The sequence below is a fragment of the Eumetopias jubatus genome, unplaced genomic scaffold, assembly GCF_037043125.1.
Source record: "Eumetopias jubatus isolate StellerSeaLion01/CBP00866 unplaced genomic scaffold, mEumJub1_p1.0 scaffold_16, whole genome shotgun sequence".
In the NCBI taxonomy this organism is placed as follows: Eukaryota; Metazoa; Chordata; class Mammalia; order Carnivora; family Otariidae; genus Eumetopias; species Eumetopias jubatus.
Window position 1 is genome coordinate 66,381,579 of NW_028274822.1, and position 16,998 is coordinate 66,398,576.

The following is a 16,998-nucleotide window of genomic DNA, read 5'->3' on the forward strand; positions in this document are numbered from 1 at the left end:
ATGCAGTCTGACCCTGATCGCCCAGAAACGTGTCTCTGCGGTCAGCCTCGGTATCCCCCACGCCTAACACATCTCCCTATTGTGGGATCACTGAGTGCAACCGTCAGGAAAGAATTCTTGAGACTCTTGGTGCAACTTAGTAAGTTCATTGAAGTAGCACAGGGACAGGGCCTGTAGGCAGAGACTGCTGCACTTTTGCTGTATGAAGCTGGTGGTTATATGCTTAGTGTTCGATAGGCGGAGGAGCCGTGCAGGGAGTATTGGATCATAAATGTCTTCTCGGAATTTCTAGTCCTAAAGCTACTTTCGCAAGATTTCTCTGGTGCTTATCGTTCAGCTCGATATTAACTGGCAGTCATGAGACCCTTTAAGAATGTAGCAGCCAGTACTTATTGATCCTTATCAAAACTATTCAGGTTATAGGTCAGCCTTCGGGGCTAAAGATGAACATTTTTCTGCTTTTATCACGTCTCATGCCGCAGGCAAATGCGGATCAAACGGCGGAGAGGAGACTAACCGGTCCCTGAAGGGCCGCGCGGGGCCAGTAGAGGGCGCTGTGGAAGCGGCGGAGGGGCGCGGCGGAGGGGCGGAGGCGCGCGCGCAGCGCTCATCTTCTCGCCGGGCGCGTATATGGCGGCGCCGGGGGCAGGCCCCGGGCCGGGAGCGCCCCCGGGGCTGGAGGCGGCCCTGCAGAAGCTCGCGCTGCGGCGGAAGAAGGTGCTGAGTGCCGAGGAGATGGAACTGTACGAGCTGGCGCAGGCGGCGGGTGGCGCCATCGACCCCGACGTGTTCAAGTGAGCGCGCGCTCGTCCTACCCCCAGACGCCCCTGCTCTCCCGCTCCCCTGCCCCGGCCTTTGGTCTGGAGGGGCCCTCCCGCCCTTTTCGGACGCCTTTGGGCGCCCAGAGTAGAGCTGGGGTCCTGAGGGAGGTGGCCGTCCTAGGCCCGGGCAAGGAGGGCTCACTGTCCACCGCCTGTGTTCTCTCCAGGATCCTGGTGGACCTGCTGAAGCTGAACGTGGCGCCCCTCGCCGTCTTCCAGATGCTCAAGTCCATGTGTGCTGGCCAGAGGCTGGCGGGCGAGGCCCAGGACCCCGCGGCCGTGTCTCTGCCCACATCGAGCGTGCCAGAGACCCGAGGTCAGAGCTGAGCCCGGTGCGCCCTGCCCCTGCGGCTCAGGCGGTGGGTGGCGGGGGAGGGAAATGGGCAGCGCCAGGCACAACGCAGGCTTGGCCCTGAGTGGCCCGGTCCTACTGTGGGTCTTCTCCCCGGGACCTGCAGGGACCATCCAAGGGCTCCCCTCTTGGTTTCCAGTCCCCAGCTTTGGCTTCGTTGCTACCACTGAGAGTGCACATGTGCAGGTCCAGATCAGGCGGATGCAAAATGGGTGTCCAGGGTGGCCCAAGTAGGCTAGGCCTCATCTAGGATTCTGCCTACCTTCTTGGGTAGAAGTGCTTTCATTCCACAAAGACAGGAACAAGGTGGTTTTGGTTCCTGTTCTCACGGTGTGTACAGCGTCCAGGAAAGTGCTCAGGGAGTGGGCCAGGCAGAGGCCCTCCTGCCCCCTCTTCGTCTCTTCCCCACCAGGGCCCAGGTGCTGCTCGGGAACATAGCCAGCCGAGCTTCCTTCCTCAGATTGCAGGACAGGGGTCAGTGTGGCAGCCCCGGGCTACCCTAGACACACGGGGTGCAGAGGCCTGAGTGGGCACAGCACTGGGCTCAAGTTTCAGGGGCCTCCTCACTCTTGAGAGTCACGACTGGGGGATGAGCGGGTGCTGCTACAAGGGTGTCCAGTAGAGTTCCGACTGCGGCCTTCTGGTGTGTCGCATCTGCTCCCAATTTCAGAAACGCGCTGAATGCTTGGCCAGAAGCGCTCAGGCACTCACGGACATCCTGAGAAGGGGCTGGTGTTGGGGTTGGGCGCAGGCTGGGCCCCCGTGGGTGGGAGTGCCAGGGCCCTGGGTACCCACGCCCCCTGTCCTGAGAGGCCCTGGGCACTGGAGCGCAGGCTTCCTAACTGATCCACACTCTGTCTACTCTCTTTGTGTCTCTCTCTGACCTCCAGAGGCCTCCTTTCTCTCTGCCAAGAACTGTAGTCCCCCTGCAAGGCCCTCCTTTTCCTCGGCCCCGCGGCCTGCGGCCTCTCCGGTTCTGCTCCACGGCCCAGCTGCCACGCACTCGCCTCTCTCTCCAGGGCCCCCCGGTTCCCTCCGGTTCTCTTGCTGCCTGTTCTCTCCTTTCGCAGGTTGCGTTTATTGGTTTATCTCTGGGGGTTGGTGCTCTTTCTTGTTTCTGTGGAAACTGCTGTGGCCCCCAGAAAGTCAGCAGCTTCGAGATGAGCTGCAAGGGCAGGACCTTACAGGTCATTTCTGCCACACAGCTTAGAGGTCGGGACACGATTTCATGGCTCAGTTTATTAGAGACAACCTGCAGTTCTTCTAGAATGGGACCGACACCCTCTGCTACGCAGAGGCCGGCTCTACTAGGTGAGACTTGTACTCTGTGGAGGTGCCCTCACCCCAGAAGAGGACAATAGGCAGAGGGACGGGAGAGCCTTTACTTTGATGTTGAGGATAAAGCCTTAGGTATGAGATATGCCTTGGCCCCTTAAATGCTGTCACCCACCTGGACGGGTAGCCTAGAGGATAAGCTGTGATTACCCTTTCCTGCCTGCCTCCTGTACCAAGGGTACCTTCCATGGATTGCCATGTGTGATGAGGCTGGAGCCCCAGAACCAGCTGGGTGTGTGAGGGCCTGAGATCCCACAGGTGCCCTGGCTGCCCTCTCCATGTCCCTCCCCACATCACCTACCTCGCTGTTCTGGGTGCCACCTGGAGCTCAGGCCGGCTGGGTGGGGGAGGGCTAAGGGGGCAGGTCAGGGCAGAGGTGGGTAGACTACAAGGCTGAATTGAATCAATGGGCAGGAGGGGAGAGAAACTGGGCATAGCCCCCCTCGTTTGAGGCGGCGTTGCCGCTTGCTCACCCAGTGACTGGGTACCCAGCTGGCTCTCAGGGCTGAGGACTCAGGGGCGCTCTGAGGTGGACACGTCCTCCTTCCGGGGAGGGAGATGGCTAGATCAATCAGTGGTGACAGAGACGGGAGGTAGCCAGTGTAGCCAGCCTTTCTGGAGCAGCAAGTGTTAATCGGGCTCAGAGTCCTGTTGCCCTGCAGCCCTTTGAGGTAGGGGGAGTGGGGAGGGCTCCAGCCAGAGATGCAGGCCCACGCCCCTGGTGGGAGCAGACCCAAGTTTGGAGGGGGGAAAAGGGGAGGGGAGGGTAGAGAGTCAAGAGGAAATGTGGGTTTGGCGCTGGGAGCACTGGCAGAGAGGGGCTCTGACAGAGGTGGGAAGGAAGCCCCAAGCACAGGGATAGAAGTGGCATGGAGTGCTGGGCCCCATGAGGTTTTCTCGAGTGCTTAGGCCTTGGGTCTGCTGGGTTGGGCAGCCAGCAACCAGGATATGAGGACATGGAGGCCCTGGGGAGATGCCCAGTGAGGGTAGAGGGCAGCCTGGAAAGAGGGTTTGGTGGGCAGGCACTGAAGGGGAGCGGGGCACATGAGCGGGGCACGTGAGGGGCCAGGCCAGCCAGGAGTGTGCGGTGGCCAAGAGGCAGAGGCTGTCAGAGACCAAGAGCTCTGAGGCCACATGTGCAGAATCTGTCCACACAGAGCTTGGGCAGGGTCTAGGATGGAGAAAACAAGGAGAGTTGTCAGAGTGATCAGTTGGGGGACTGTGGTAGTACTAGGATTGTGATGGGGGCTTGGGGCTGTTGGGGCTAACTGGCCTTAGGTTTCCCATGGAATCGGGGTGTGGAACTGCTGCAGACCAAGGGCTAGATGCCCCCCCCAGGAGTTTGATCTGGTAAGCTGTAGCAGGCACAGCGGGTCATTTGGGTTCCTGTCCCCTGGCCATCCAGGTGGCCTGTGGGGACTGTCACTAATAAGCTCACTCATTTCTGCCTTTACCAGGCAGAAAATGGAGAAACAGAAGACCCTAAGAGCACAGAGGGGGTAAATGCTTGTCTTGGTGGGGATGTGGTCACTGAGGAAAAATAAAATTCAGTTGAGTGTTCTCTGTTAAAGTTTAGGGAAACTGCATACCTTTTTTTTAAAGAATTTATTTGAGAGAGAGAGAGAGAGCACGAGCGTGGGGAGGTGCAGAGGGAGAAGCCGACTCCCCACCCAGCAGGGAGCCTGACATGGGGCTTGATCCCAGGACTCTGGGATCATGATCCTAGCCGAAGGCAGACGCTTAACCAACTGAGCCACTCAGGCGCCTGGGAAACCGTATACTTTATTTATTTATTTATTTTTAAAGATTTTATTTATTTATTTGAGAGAGAGAGAATGAGAGATAGAGAGCACGAGAGGGAAGAGGGTCAGAGGGAGAAGCAGACTCCCTGCGGAGCAGGAAGCCCGATGTGGGACTCGATCCCGGGACTCCAGGATCGTGACCTGAGCCGAAGGCAGTCGCTTAACCAACTGAGCCACCCAGGCGCCTGGAAACTGTATACTTTAAAAAGATGTTCCTCCAGAACATGTAACAGGAAGTTTGGTGTGCAGAAGCTGTGAGCCTGACACAGAGCTGTGTTGTCCAATATGGAAGCCATGGGCCCCCCAGGGCTGGTGCAGCTGAGACTCACTGCAAGGTTAAGTACACATCAGATGGCCAGATGCCAGAGAACTGGCACAAAAAGAGAATACCTCACAAGTAATTTTTATACTGATCACATGTTGAAATGATAATGTTGCACATTTGGGCTAATTAAAATACATTATTTAAATTTCCTGTTTCTTTTTACTTTTTAACGTGGCTACTAGAAAATGAGTGACACATGTGGCTCACATCATATTTCTGTTGGACAACGCTGCTCAAGAACAATCACAACGACACTTTGCCCGGAACACTGAGTCAGGGCTGTATGTACACATGTAGGAGGGGTCACACCCCCCAAGAAGCATAGGCTACAGTAAGGGTTAAAGATGCATGGGTGCATGTCCACGGTGCACGAGTCCTCGTCGTTACGTCTGTATGTGTTCTGGAAGCACTGAATAAGCCCCTCCGGCGTACTCAGCCAGAAAGGGCAGCAGGACTGGCTGGTGGGTGTAGACCTGCCCATGGTAGCAGAGATGGACCGTCCTGGCCACTCCCTCATCCTGGCCACCAACCTTGCCAGCCAGCCTTGCGGATATCGGGGCACCTGCTGTGCTGCTTCAACCCCCTGTTCTTTTCCTTCCTCACACAACATGCATCTGGTGTGCGCTCATGGTCACTAATATTTGGCCTTGGCAGCCCCACCAGCCCATTTGAGCACTAGGGAGCACGGGCACCATGAAGGAGAAAGGCCGCTCCTGGGCACCATAGACAGGATGGGAGCAGCAACCCGCACTCAGGCTTTCTGTCAACCCTTGATCCCCCCAGCCCTGCCAGCAGGGCTCGCGGGGATGGGGAGTCAGGATCACACAGGCCACACCACAGGTAAACGGCACAGTAGGTCCCACTGGGGTCAGCCACCTCCCCAGCTGTAGGGTGTGTGTTTGAGGTTGCACTTGGGGTTTTGTTTCGGGGCAGGGGAGGGGAGACAGGGAGACTTTTTAACCTTCAGTGGTCATTGTCTTCAACTGTTTGAGGGCCGCTCAGGTATTGGGCCTGAGGGCATATCACCCCTCCCACCTTTGGCTCAGCTCCATCCTCCGTTCCCTCTGACCCTAATTACCCACGCAGGGACCTGGGGCAGATAGGACCTGCTCCAGAAAGTCTCTTGCAGGATCCAGGGGCGCATGGCTGAGCCAGGCTTAACAGAGCCGGTCTGACCACTGATAGGCTGTGCACACCATTCTCCTGAGACCAGAATGTCACTCTCCTCAACCTCCCCAGCTCTGCACAAAATGAGCCTGCCTGAGTCTCCCCACTAACTGAGAGCACATGATTCCTGAAGGTTCTAAGAATTGCACAGAGCTGGATAAATGGTCTACTTTCATTGTTAGATGGTGCTCTTAATGCTTTTTATGGCTCAAAGTTACATTGGTGTCTTATTTCCAGGGATTATCAGCCTCATCAAGGTTAAAGATGAACATTATTTGCTGTTTTCTCCTTTCCTCTCATCCTTGAGTTTCCCGAAGGGCCCTGGTCACTATACTGAGAGGGAGAGGAAATTCCAGTGCGTGGCATGCTGAAGAAAAGCTACATTCAGACTCAGGCCCACATCTGAGATCCACGCTGCCATTTGCTGGGGTTGAGCTGTACTTGCAAGTCCTTCAGAAGTGCCCTGAGCTGAGTTTGTGGGGCACCTAAGTACCCCGGATTAGGCCAGGTGCTACAGATGAGTTCTGTCAGCCTGGCCCAGCCTGGAGAGGGACATGGCCTCAGAGTGGGCAAGAGCATGTTGGGAGCTGCAAGGCGGTGGGGCGCATGCACTCGTACGAGACAGGATCCTTGCCCACTGACCAGTCAGTGGGCACCAGAATATCAGCATTTGTAACAGGAAAAAGGAAATGTGTGGTGACAGCTCTCTACTTTGTGTCTGTCTTTTCCATGAGTCACTGGCAGGCTGAGTTGGCCCAGCTTCACCCCACCACATGTCCTCTGCCCTGGGTAACCTGTTATTACATCTTTGTTGAGTCAACTGTACGCAAGCACTTGAGTGTGAAGCCCAGGGTGGCAAAGCAAGGGAAAATCTGAGCTGTCAGAATTTCAAGTGTGCCACCACTGTCACCCTTTCCATCCCACTGGGCAGCAGAGACCCCCTGTTCTCTGGAGAGGAGCTGTTCAGAAATGCTCTGTAGGAGGTCTGTCCTAGCTCTGCAGGAATCCTGGGAGAATGTAGTTGTATCAGAGGGCCTGGACAGCAGGTCTGATGCCCTGGAGGGCCCAGGGTCTGCAGTACTGCAAATGCAGGTGCCTCCCCTTGTTCAAGATGACAGATGGGAAAACAGGAATGACTTAACATGCCCCCCAAGAAACCTCATGGTGTCTTTTCTCCAAAAACCTACAAGTCCCCAGTGCAGGCTATTTGACTAATGGACTTTGAGGCTAAGGGTCAAACACAGGACACATACCCTGATCAGAGTCTGCAGGGTGGACCCTGCCAGGCTGGAGAAGAGCCCTGGCCAAGGGAGGCCCAATGGGGAGGGACTGTGACCCAGTGGGTGAGCCTGCTCCCTGAGTACGTTTTGTCCACTGTGGTGTCCTCTGTCAGTCTTATGAATGCTGTCAACACCCTGAGTCCAGGGAAGCCATTCCTTTAAAATAAAGCTCTGGCCTAGGTGTGGTTGCATTTTCCTGTCTTCACAGAAAGAGGGTAAGGTAAGTAACTTACAAGTCAAGGGATATCTGCACCAGTGGTCTCCATCTAAATATGACTGCCTGTGGTCAGGGCAAGTCTCGTTGAGCAGTCAAGCCTTGGCAGGAACCCAATCACAGGATCCGGAAGCTGAACTTGAGGGCAAGAGGCCTGACCACCAAATGGTTGCAAAATACTTTTGAGGTGGGTAGGGAAACACCTGTGAGAAAGAGCGTCCCAAGACCCAAATCCAAAAGCCTGACTTCCATTCCTGATGGTTGTGCCTCCTGCACCATCAGTGCACGCAGTTCAATTGTGGGCAATCTGGAGCGGGGAATGCCGGGGGAGGCAGGAGGTAGCAGCCCAGCTGGTGAGCCCTCCTGCACTGCTGGTGGTCGGCTGAGTCCTTTACCTTTCCAGGGCAGGAGTCAACCAGCTGAGCTCACCTTTCCCGAAATGGGCCTTGTGGACTTTCCCCATTGCTCCTTGCACTGCTCCTGTCCTAGGACCCATGCTTGAGGGCCTCCTGACTCTGCCCAGGATTTCTCTTGGATGTGCCATCTCCAGGCAGCCCTCAGCCTCAGGGCTCAGGGCTGACAGAGGGTTCCTGGCTGCAAAGGTCGGACAGAGATGTGCTAGACGTAATGTGCAAGGAACATAAATGTAGTCGACGTGCCAACTGTGGAGTCAGCCCTGGTTCCTAATGGTTGTATTCTGTGTCTGCTCAGGGAGAAACAAAGGCAGCATGGCTCTGAGTGGAGGCCCAGCACTGGCAGAGCGCAGTGGCCGGGAAGGATCCAGCCAAAGGATGCCCCGACAACCCAGTGCCACCAGGCTGCCCAAGGGGGGCGGGCCGGGGAAGAGCCCCACTCGGAGCAGCACCTGAGATGGGCAGACTTCTCACGCCGTCCAGCTCTGGGCTTCGCCAGTCTCCTAGCAGAGGCTACCTGGGCTTTCCCCCAGTTGGTAGTAAAGCTTTGTGAAAAACCGAGGGTCCATCCAAGCTGTTTTCTATCACCTTTTGAATATATTAAGACACAAAGATTTAGAATCAGATCTGCCTGGTGGGCCTGGCTGTGCTACAGCTGAACTAACTGACTTAAACCAGTGATTTCACCCTCCTGTACCTTATTTTCATGTTGGAGAGAAAATATCTGTACAGTTGGCCCTTGAACGACACAAGGGTAAGGGGCACCAACCTCCTGCATAGTTGAAAATCCGAGTATAACTTTTGAATCCTCAAAGCTTACCTACTAGTAGCCTATTGTTAACAGGAAGCCTTACCGATAATATAAAGCCAATTAATACATACTTCATATATGTATTACATACTGTATTTCTTACCATAAGAAGATGCTAAAGAAAGGAAAATCATAAGGAAAATACATTTACACTACCATACTGTAAAAAATCCATACAGTTGACCCTGCACCATTGAAACTCCTGTTGTTCGAGGGTCAACTGTATTCCTAGATCTTTTATAAACGGACATCAACGTGTTTTGCTGAAGGGAAAGTTGCAGTGCTTTTGCCGAGACTGTTCCTAGGGTGCTCAGCTGTAAGGGCCTGAGTGTGGAGGGGGGATGCTGTCATACAGGGTACGTGCACAGCGAAGTCAAAGATGAACTGTTGTAACCTAGAGCTCACCCTGTGGGTTGTGAATGCCATGCAAAATACAGTAAGATCTTTCCCCCCTAAAAATGTCCTCACCCTACACATGTGGCCCACAGTGTTAGGGACTTTGTCAACAGCCCCCTTCCACGGACCTCAGATGTTCAAACTTCGTTCCAAACTCTTACCATGTGCCATTAACAGAGAAGCCTGAAAAATGACAAACACAACTGAAAATCTAACTAGGTTTCCTAGAATCTAGGGAAATCTTTGTGCCTTGAAACCTTGATCTGGAAACACTGTTTCCCCCAGGTCATGTCACATCAACAGTGGCTCCTTAAGATATAAGTAGTGCTGCACCGAACTCCTACAGTACAGCCCAGGACAGCCTTCCATGTGGCCCAGCAGGCCTTGGGGTCCTACCCCTCCCTGCCGGCAGAGACCTGTGTCCCACTGTGCATCAAAATAGACAGAGGCTTCATGGAGAAACTTTAATTGTAAACAACTGGAAACAAGATGTGCTGCAAGGTGGCAGGAGGGGGTGAGGGGGTCGGGGGGAGAGGAACCCCTGCCAGCCCCACTCCCATTCAGTATTCTTCCCCTTCTTCGGCCTCTGCTTCCACGGAATCCACACCCACCTCTTCATAATCTTTCTCCAGAGCTGCCAGGTCCTCCCGGGCCTCAGAGAACTCCCCTTCCTCCATGCCTTCCCCCACGTACCAGTGCACAAAGGCCCTCTTTGCGTACATGAGGTCAAACTTATGGTCCAGGCGGGCCCAGGCCTCGGCAATGGCGGTAGTGTTGCTCAGCATGCACACAGCCCGCTGCACCTTGGCCAGGTCACCCCCGGGGACGACGGTGGGGGGCTGGTAGTTGATGCCCACCTGCCAGAGAACGGGAAGAAAAAAAGTCTGTGAAGCTTCAGTCAAACCCAGAAATGGAGGATGCTTTCATGGAAACGGAAGACATGCAGGCGCCTTCTTCATGCCAGGCGAGGTGTCAGGTGAGCAGGCTGCTGGTTTCTAGACAAGGACAATGGGGAAAAAGAAGCCCTGGAGCCGGCCAGCCTGGCTCGGGCCCAAGCTGCCGGAAGGGCTGTGTCCCAGCACCTGAGCCATGTGAGGTGCTCAGGTAACAGGACTGTTTCTTCTAAAAAGGGATATTACCGGAATAAATGGCACTTAAAGTTAATCCTAAAAATAGAAAAAGAAGAAGAAAGAGAAAAAAAAAGAAAGAGAAAGAAAAAAAGAAGGAAGGAAGAAAGGGATGCTACTTTCTATTCTTCAGATATTATTTTCTCCATAAGCTTCCACAGATGGGGATTCATTTCTGTAGCTGAAACCTCTTCCACTCGAGTCAGAGCACTATGGTTTTATCACGAGGGGAGATCATACCCCCGTCTCCCATCAAGTGAGCCAGTGTGTGCGTCACAGGATGACAGGAATGCTGTCAGAGGTCCGAAGACTGTTGCTACTGCTGCAACAGGAGATGGCCTATGTGTGTGCTAAGTAGAAGAAAGGGGGTGATGTTCAAGGGCTGGGACCAAAGGGGAGGCATTCTAGAGTAGTTTCCAAATCAGGGGACAATGTGACCAGAGATTTGGGCAGCAATACATAGGGTCAATTAGAACCGGGCTCAGCAAACATTGTCTATAAAAGGGCAAGACAGCACATATCCGAGGCTGGGCAGGCCACACGGTCTCGGTCACAATTACTAATTCTCTCTTTGTAGCACAAAAGCAGCCACAATGACACGCCAATTAACAGGTGTGGCTGTGTTCACATGACATTTTATTTACAAAACTAGGTAGGTGGCTGGTCTGCCAACCGTGCTGACCCCTGAACCCAGAGTAGAAAGTGCTAGTTAAGGACCCAGTGCAGCGAGCCCACCAGAAGCGGTGAGTTCTGAGCCCACAGAGATGGCATGAAAAGCAAAGCAGAGAGAAGCCCATTTTCCCAGTTGGAAAGCACTGATAGAGTTTAGTATTCAAGTATTGGACAAAGCTGCAAAGCGACAGCAAGTTTCCTATACTGTATCGAATGGAAGGTTGGTATGAACTACGTTGGAGGCAAACTCAGGCCAAAATTGTTGAGCTTACCAAATGAGAAATAAATATGTTGCCATTTCTTCCCAAAAATATTCATGAAAGTTTTTCTTTAAATCAAACACTGCATGGGACATTTAAATTGGGTTTAATTTCTAAATGTCCGTGGAATAAAGTGGGTTTTCGTGACAACGTTTATAATAATGTCCCAATTTCAAATATCCACATAAATTGTTAAAATGCTTTGAAAATTTCTACATTTCTAAATCCAAACTACATTTCCCTACACTCATTCACCACCCAAAGGAAGGAACAAAAATCGTTCCAAAAATTTCCTGTTCTGTTAAAAAAAAATTCTCACCACAGGTATATAGTGTGATTCCTCAGGAAGGAAGTTCAAAAGGCACCAATGAATAAATTATCACTCTGGCTCCCTAATTTATAACCAAGGGGCTGGCTGCCAAGGAACGGGGGTATTCTCCACAAAGGGCATTCTGTGTTGGGCTGCTGCTGCTGACAGGTAAAACCACACCACATTACCCAGTCCTACCTTAAATCCAGTCGGGCACCAATCCACAAACTGGATGGTGCGCTTGGTCTTGATGGTGGCGATGGCCGCGTTGACATCTTTCGGGACCACGTCCCCCCTGTACAACATGCAGCAGGCCATGTACTTGCCGTGCCGAGGGTCACACTTGACCATCTGGTTGGCCGGCTCGAAGCAGGCATTGGTGATCTCGGCCACGGACAGCTGCTCGTGGTAGGCCTTCTCGGCAGAGATGACGGGGGCGTACGTGGCCAGGGGAAAGTGGATGCGGGGGTACGGGACCAGGTTGGTCTGGAATTCCGTCAAGTCCACGTTCAGGGCCCCATCGAATCGCAGGGAGGCCGTGATGGAGGACACGATCTGCCCGATCAGACGATTGAGGTTGGTGTACGTGGGCCGCTCGATATCCAGGTTGCGCCGACATATGTCGTAGATGGCTTCGTTGTCCACCATGAAGGCACAGTCGGAATGCTCCAGGGTCGTGTGGGTGGTCAGGATGGAGTTGTAGGGCTCCACCACGGCCGTGGACACCTGGGGGGCTGGGTAAATGGCAAATTCCAGCTTGGACTTCTTGCCGTAGTCCACCGACAGCCGCTCCATGAGCAGAGACGCGAAGCCAGAGCCGGTGCCGCCCCCGAAACTGTGGAAGATGAGGAAGCCCTGCAGCCCCGTGCACAGATCCGCCTGAAAGCAAGCACAGACTGTGGGTCAGTGCCTGCAGAAGCCACACCGCCGACCTCCAACGAGCCACGGTCACTCCTCTTTTCCTCTGCAGGACACTACGCGTTCGAATCGGCCGCAGCACACACACGTGACACTCAGAAGCAAAGCAAGGCAGACGTGAAGATGGGTGGACGATGGATGCATTGAAGCCACCCGTGAAGGAAGACGTGGACTCAAGATTCCGGCCTGGGGTTTGGCCAAAGTGACCTCCCGGTCCCCATGCCCGCCACCTTCCCGTCCAGGGCAGCGTCCACAGGAAGCCCTCTCGGCGCCCCCTTACCAGTTTCCGGATCCGGTCCAGGACCAGGTCGACGATCTCCTTGCCGATGGTATAATGGCCTCTGGCGTAATTATTGGCTGCGTCCTCCTTCCCGGTGATCAGCTGCTCTGGGTGGAAGAGCTGCCTGTAGGTCCCCGTGCGCACTTCATCTACAAAGAGGACGCGTGGGCCGCGGGTCTTTAAGGCCTGTTGTTAACTCACCGAGGGGGAGGGATTCGGGGACCCTCTGCATCTACCACGCACAGGCCGTGCCTTGGGGGTCGGCAGCATCGGTGTCTCACAGGAAACGTCTCTGTGTGATGTGCAGACCACAACTGCGGTCTGTGGATCTAGCAGGGGAAGTCCACTGGAGGTACAAAGTCCAATCTGACTGGTCCCCAAAGAAGGGAAAGAGCTCACACCTGCACACACACGATTATTTCTTCCCATCTGTAGCTACACACAAGGAGTGTGACTAAAAAGCCCTGACATACTAGACAGTCACCAGGTCAGCATGACCTCTGCCAGGCAGTCCCGTCAGGGCATCCCAGGTGGCCTGCGGTTCACACGCTTCAGGCTGACGTTCTGTCTTCTCCTGGGTGGCGCCTGAACGGTGCCCTCTCTTTGCAGCTCTCCCTGGCCACCACCTCAGGCTTCTCAGCTGCAGGATCCCAAGGAATGTTCTCTACTTACCTTCCGTGTCTAAGACGCAGGTCATGACTCTTGTGCACCAGCATCTCCATGTGTGCAGCGTTAAGGAGGGACCCGAGACCCGGCACCCTGAAGGTGGGGTCCACGCAACCACCTGCCTGGGTCCGAGGCGGCCACGAGTGAATCTGTTACCAGTCCCTCTTTTCTGTACATTAGGTTCTCCTAAATTAGGAGCCTCGGTGCCAAGGACACTTGAAGCACTAACCCTGTAGTTTCTCACCTAACACAGCCACAGGCATATACTTGCACGTCCCATCCTTTCTGTGGAAGGAGTCAAGGGAGCACAGGGAGGCCCTCCCACTGTCCCAGGAAAGCCACCCAAGTGCCCCAGTACCTACCGACCACGGTGGGTTCCAGGTCCACAAATACCGCTCTGGGCACATGCTTGCCAGCCCCAGTCTCGCTGAAGAACGTGTTGAACGAGTCATCCCCACCGCCGATGGTTTTGTCACTTGGCATCTGACCATCAGGCTGAATTCCATGTTCAAGGCAGTACAGTTCCCAGCAGGCATTGCCGATCTGGACACCTGCCTGCCCCACGTGGATAGAGATGCACTCGCGCTGGGAACCAGAACATAAACATTGAGACCTCCTTGTTTTCAAGGCAATCGACACTATATAGCATGCAAAACATAACATATATAGGTATATTTCAGTGTCTAAAGCTTTTACAAGTCTTTCCCAGAAGCCTTATGTGACTCTTTTGTCACTGTGAAAACTGAGGTGCTCTAAACCACCCTAGCTATAAGTGCCAGACTTAGCCCCTATACAAAAGTATTTGCTACTATACATGTACTGTCAATAGTAAACTTCGCATTATGGCTAGTCATAGTTATTCTCTAAATACTAGTTTTTGATGGTGTCCTGTCCAATAACAGGGTAATAGGTAATATAGACTCAGGGAAGGAAAACTGTACTAGGACACAGTGCACCACAGCTCAGGTGTCACTGTATGTGTGTCTTCTATCTACCCATCTACATCTACCCTCTATTTTTCTCCGTCTATGTTTGTGTTCGTGGAGGCTGACCCATGTGGACTGCATTAAAAGGGCTTCCTTGCCCCTGGCTTCTGGTTGCTTTAGCCAATGGCAGGCATCAGCAGGAGACTGGGAGGTTGGAGGACAATGTGGTCAGCGTGCTCACTCCCTGCTACCCCCTGCCATACTGCCATGGGTTCCTTGAGTGTAAAGACAAGGCCACAAACTTTCAGCAGTCAGTGCTCTTCATAAAGCTACCTTCTCAACTTCTAGTAACTACTCCCTCACTTCACCTTCAAAGCTAGGAGTTAAAGGCTACCAGACATCACAAATGTTACAACACTGCTCTGTCCTTTGGTGGTTTCCTTAGACCCTGCCCATAGCTTTATAGATAGTACCTTTTTAAAGATTTCCCTCAAAGTACATATTTTGCATCATACCTTTCCTGCCAGGAACCTAACTGCAGTCATTAATCATTTGTTCTATTTTAGACACATTATCCTTACAAATACATAGAGGAAATCAAAGAAAATTCAAGATGTCCCATCTACCCTAAATCCTAATGTATATAACACACCAAGAACCTGAAGTCCTGTTTTCTATTACACAAGCATCGTCTCAAATTAAGGGCACAGAGATTCACACTATGCTGCAATCCCCCAAGAATCTACCCCAGAAGGAAGCATTCAGTTCCAGAAAGAACTTCTCCGATGACAAGGAACTCACTCCTTCAGAGAATGATGTCAACACTCTGGGAAGTCTTGGAATCCACCCAATCACACCATTTGCAAATCCGTATTGTTCAGTTTGGCTTACTTAAATCCAAGCAGCCTGTACTTCACAGAATGCCTGATTTGGTTTTCTACTCACTCAGTCCCACTCTGATCACTGCAAGCTCTGTACCCTGAGCAAATCCCTCAATTTCTTCTTTTACAAAATGGGGACTGACGTGGGATGCCTGCGTGGCTCAGTCAGTTAAGTGGCTGCCTTCGGCTCAGGTCATGATCCCAGGGTGCTGGGATGGAGTCCCACATCGCTTCTCTCCCTCTCCCTCTGCTGCTGCTCACACTCTCTCTGACAAATAAATAAATAAAATCTTTAAAAAAAATGGGGACTGACATGCTAGGTGATCTGCAAGGCCACTTTCATCTGATTATGTAACCAATGAAACAAATCAAAAGCGGTCAGGAAAATCATTCCTAGCTTTCAACAGAAAGCCATTATAAATTCATTGCCAACCTCACCTGGGTCATTAAAATCTTACATTTCTTTAGTCAGCTTTATCTCCTCTCTGAAAAATTATTTGAAACTTCCTCTGTTCTTTTCAAGCTCCAGTCCAACTGCTCTCTTCATATTTGTGGCAGATAACCTTGTTCCCTACTTACCCAGAAGCTTCAACTTCCAGCCAGCAAATGTGCAGACTTTCTGCTCTCCTCATTCTTTTACAATAAAGCTATGCTTCCTGTCAACGATCTATTGTTTCTATTGATCCCCTACCCAGCAACAGTTCTCAAAGTTATCTGGAGTTCCCAGGCCACTAGAGATCCATACACCTGTTCAGGATACACGGAAATTAAAGCAATTTCAGTCAGGACTGCTGAGGTGACCAGTCCTTCTCACCATGTTCACAATTGCATCGATGGTGAATAATTAGATGGGTAAAACTGGGGTGCTTGAGCACAAATCAAGGTAGTGGCACCAAACTGTACCAGTGTTCATTAGATTCTCCACATTTATGCACTCACAGTAAAAAGACAAAAGAAAAAAAAAGGTCAATTTCATTTAAGAATGTTCATAATGAAGCAAAAAGGATTACTGATTTTATAAAATCTCCAACCTCGGGGAGCCTGGGTGGCTGAGTCAGTTAATCGACTGACTTTTTTTTTTAAAGCAGATTTTTAAATTTTTTAAAATTTGTTTTAAAAGATTTTATTTGTCAGAGAGAGAAAAAGCATACAAGCAGAAGGAGTGGCAGGCAGAGCTGGCAGAGGGAGAAGCGGGCTCCCCACTGAGCAAGGAGCCCAATGTGGGACTCCACCCCTGAACCCTGGGATCATGACCTGAGCCAAAGGCAGCCGCTTAACCGACTGAGCCACCCAGGTGTCCCAAGCGTCTCTCTCTCTTCTTTAAAGATTTTATTTGACAGAGACACAGCGAGAGAGAGGGAACACAAGCGGGGGAGTGGGAGAGGGAGAAGCAGGCTTCCCGAGGAGCAGGGAGCCTGATGCAGGGCTCGATCCCAGGACCCTGGGACCATGAGCTGAGCCGAAGGCAGACGCTTAACGACTGAGCCACCCAGGTGCCCCCCAAGCATCTGACTCTTTGATTCCAACTCAGGTCATGATCTCAGGGTCCTGGGATCAAGTCCTGCGTTCATCGGGGAGTCTGCTTGAGGATTTGCTCTCTCCCTCTCCCCCACCCCCAACTCGCTCACATGTCGTCTCTCTCTAAAAATAAATAAATATATCTTAAAAAGAATAAAATCTCCACCCTCAAGAACTGTGACAAAATGGAAAATATTCATAAAGTACTTGTGTACCTGCTAAAATACAGCTGTCTCGAGAAACGGCACTTGTGTTTTGAGTTGCCAACTGAACTAGCTGCTTTTGTCATGGCATGTTATTTTCCTACAAAGAGTTGACAAACTATGGCTATTCTGACTTGGATATTTGTTATTTATATTAACACGTGTTGCCTTAAAGTGAACAAATATTTTTTTAAAGTTTCTCGTTTTAAATTTCTAACATGACAAATGCCTATAGATGTAACCCACATAAACAAAAGCTTCTTGGAGTCCTGGATAATTTGTAATACTGTAGGGATGTCCTGGGACCCGGAAGTTTGAGAA

The 16,998-nt window shown here is 52.1% G+C and overlaps 2 protein-coding genes across 3 annotated transcripts; one reads left to right on the forward strand and one right to left on the reverse strand.

The window, feature by feature from the left end:
- Positions 1-589: 589 nt before the first annotated feature.
- LOC114201954 (mitotic-spindle organizing protein 2B) lies at positions 590-8,268 on the forward strand. 2 transcript variants are annotated; one of them, XM_028094930.2, is made up of 4 exons: positions 590-794; positions 989-1,137; positions 2,064-2,243; positions 8,008-8,247. In XM_028094930.2, exons 1-4 carry the CDS (start codon positions 631-633, stop codon positions 8,163-8,165), a joined length of 651 nt encoding a protein of 216 aa, XP_027950731.1. In that variant the 5' UTR covers positions 590-630; the 3' UTR covers positions 8,166-8,247. The 2 variants fall into 2 exon arrangements, with proteins under 2 accessions (XP_027950731.1, XP_027950730.1); XM_028094929.2 differs by lacking the exon at positions 2,064-2,243 and having other exon boundaries at positions 8,008-8,268.
- A 1,208-nt stretch (positions 8,269-9,476) lies between these two features.
- On the reverse strand, positions 9,477-13,709 carry LOC114204266 (tubulin alpha-3 chain). Its single transcript, XM_088019293.1, has 4 exons — positions 13,512-13,709; positions 12,484-12,632; positions 11,484-12,164; positions 9,477-9,773 (listed from the first exon to the last, which is right to left on the reverse strand). Exons 1-4 carry the CDS (start codon positions 13,630-13,632, stop codon positions 9,477-9,479), a joined length of 1,248 nt encoding a protein of 415 aa, XP_087875419.1. The 5' UTR covers positions 13,633-13,709.
- Between the last annotated feature and the right edge of the window lie 3,289 nt (positions 13,710-16,998).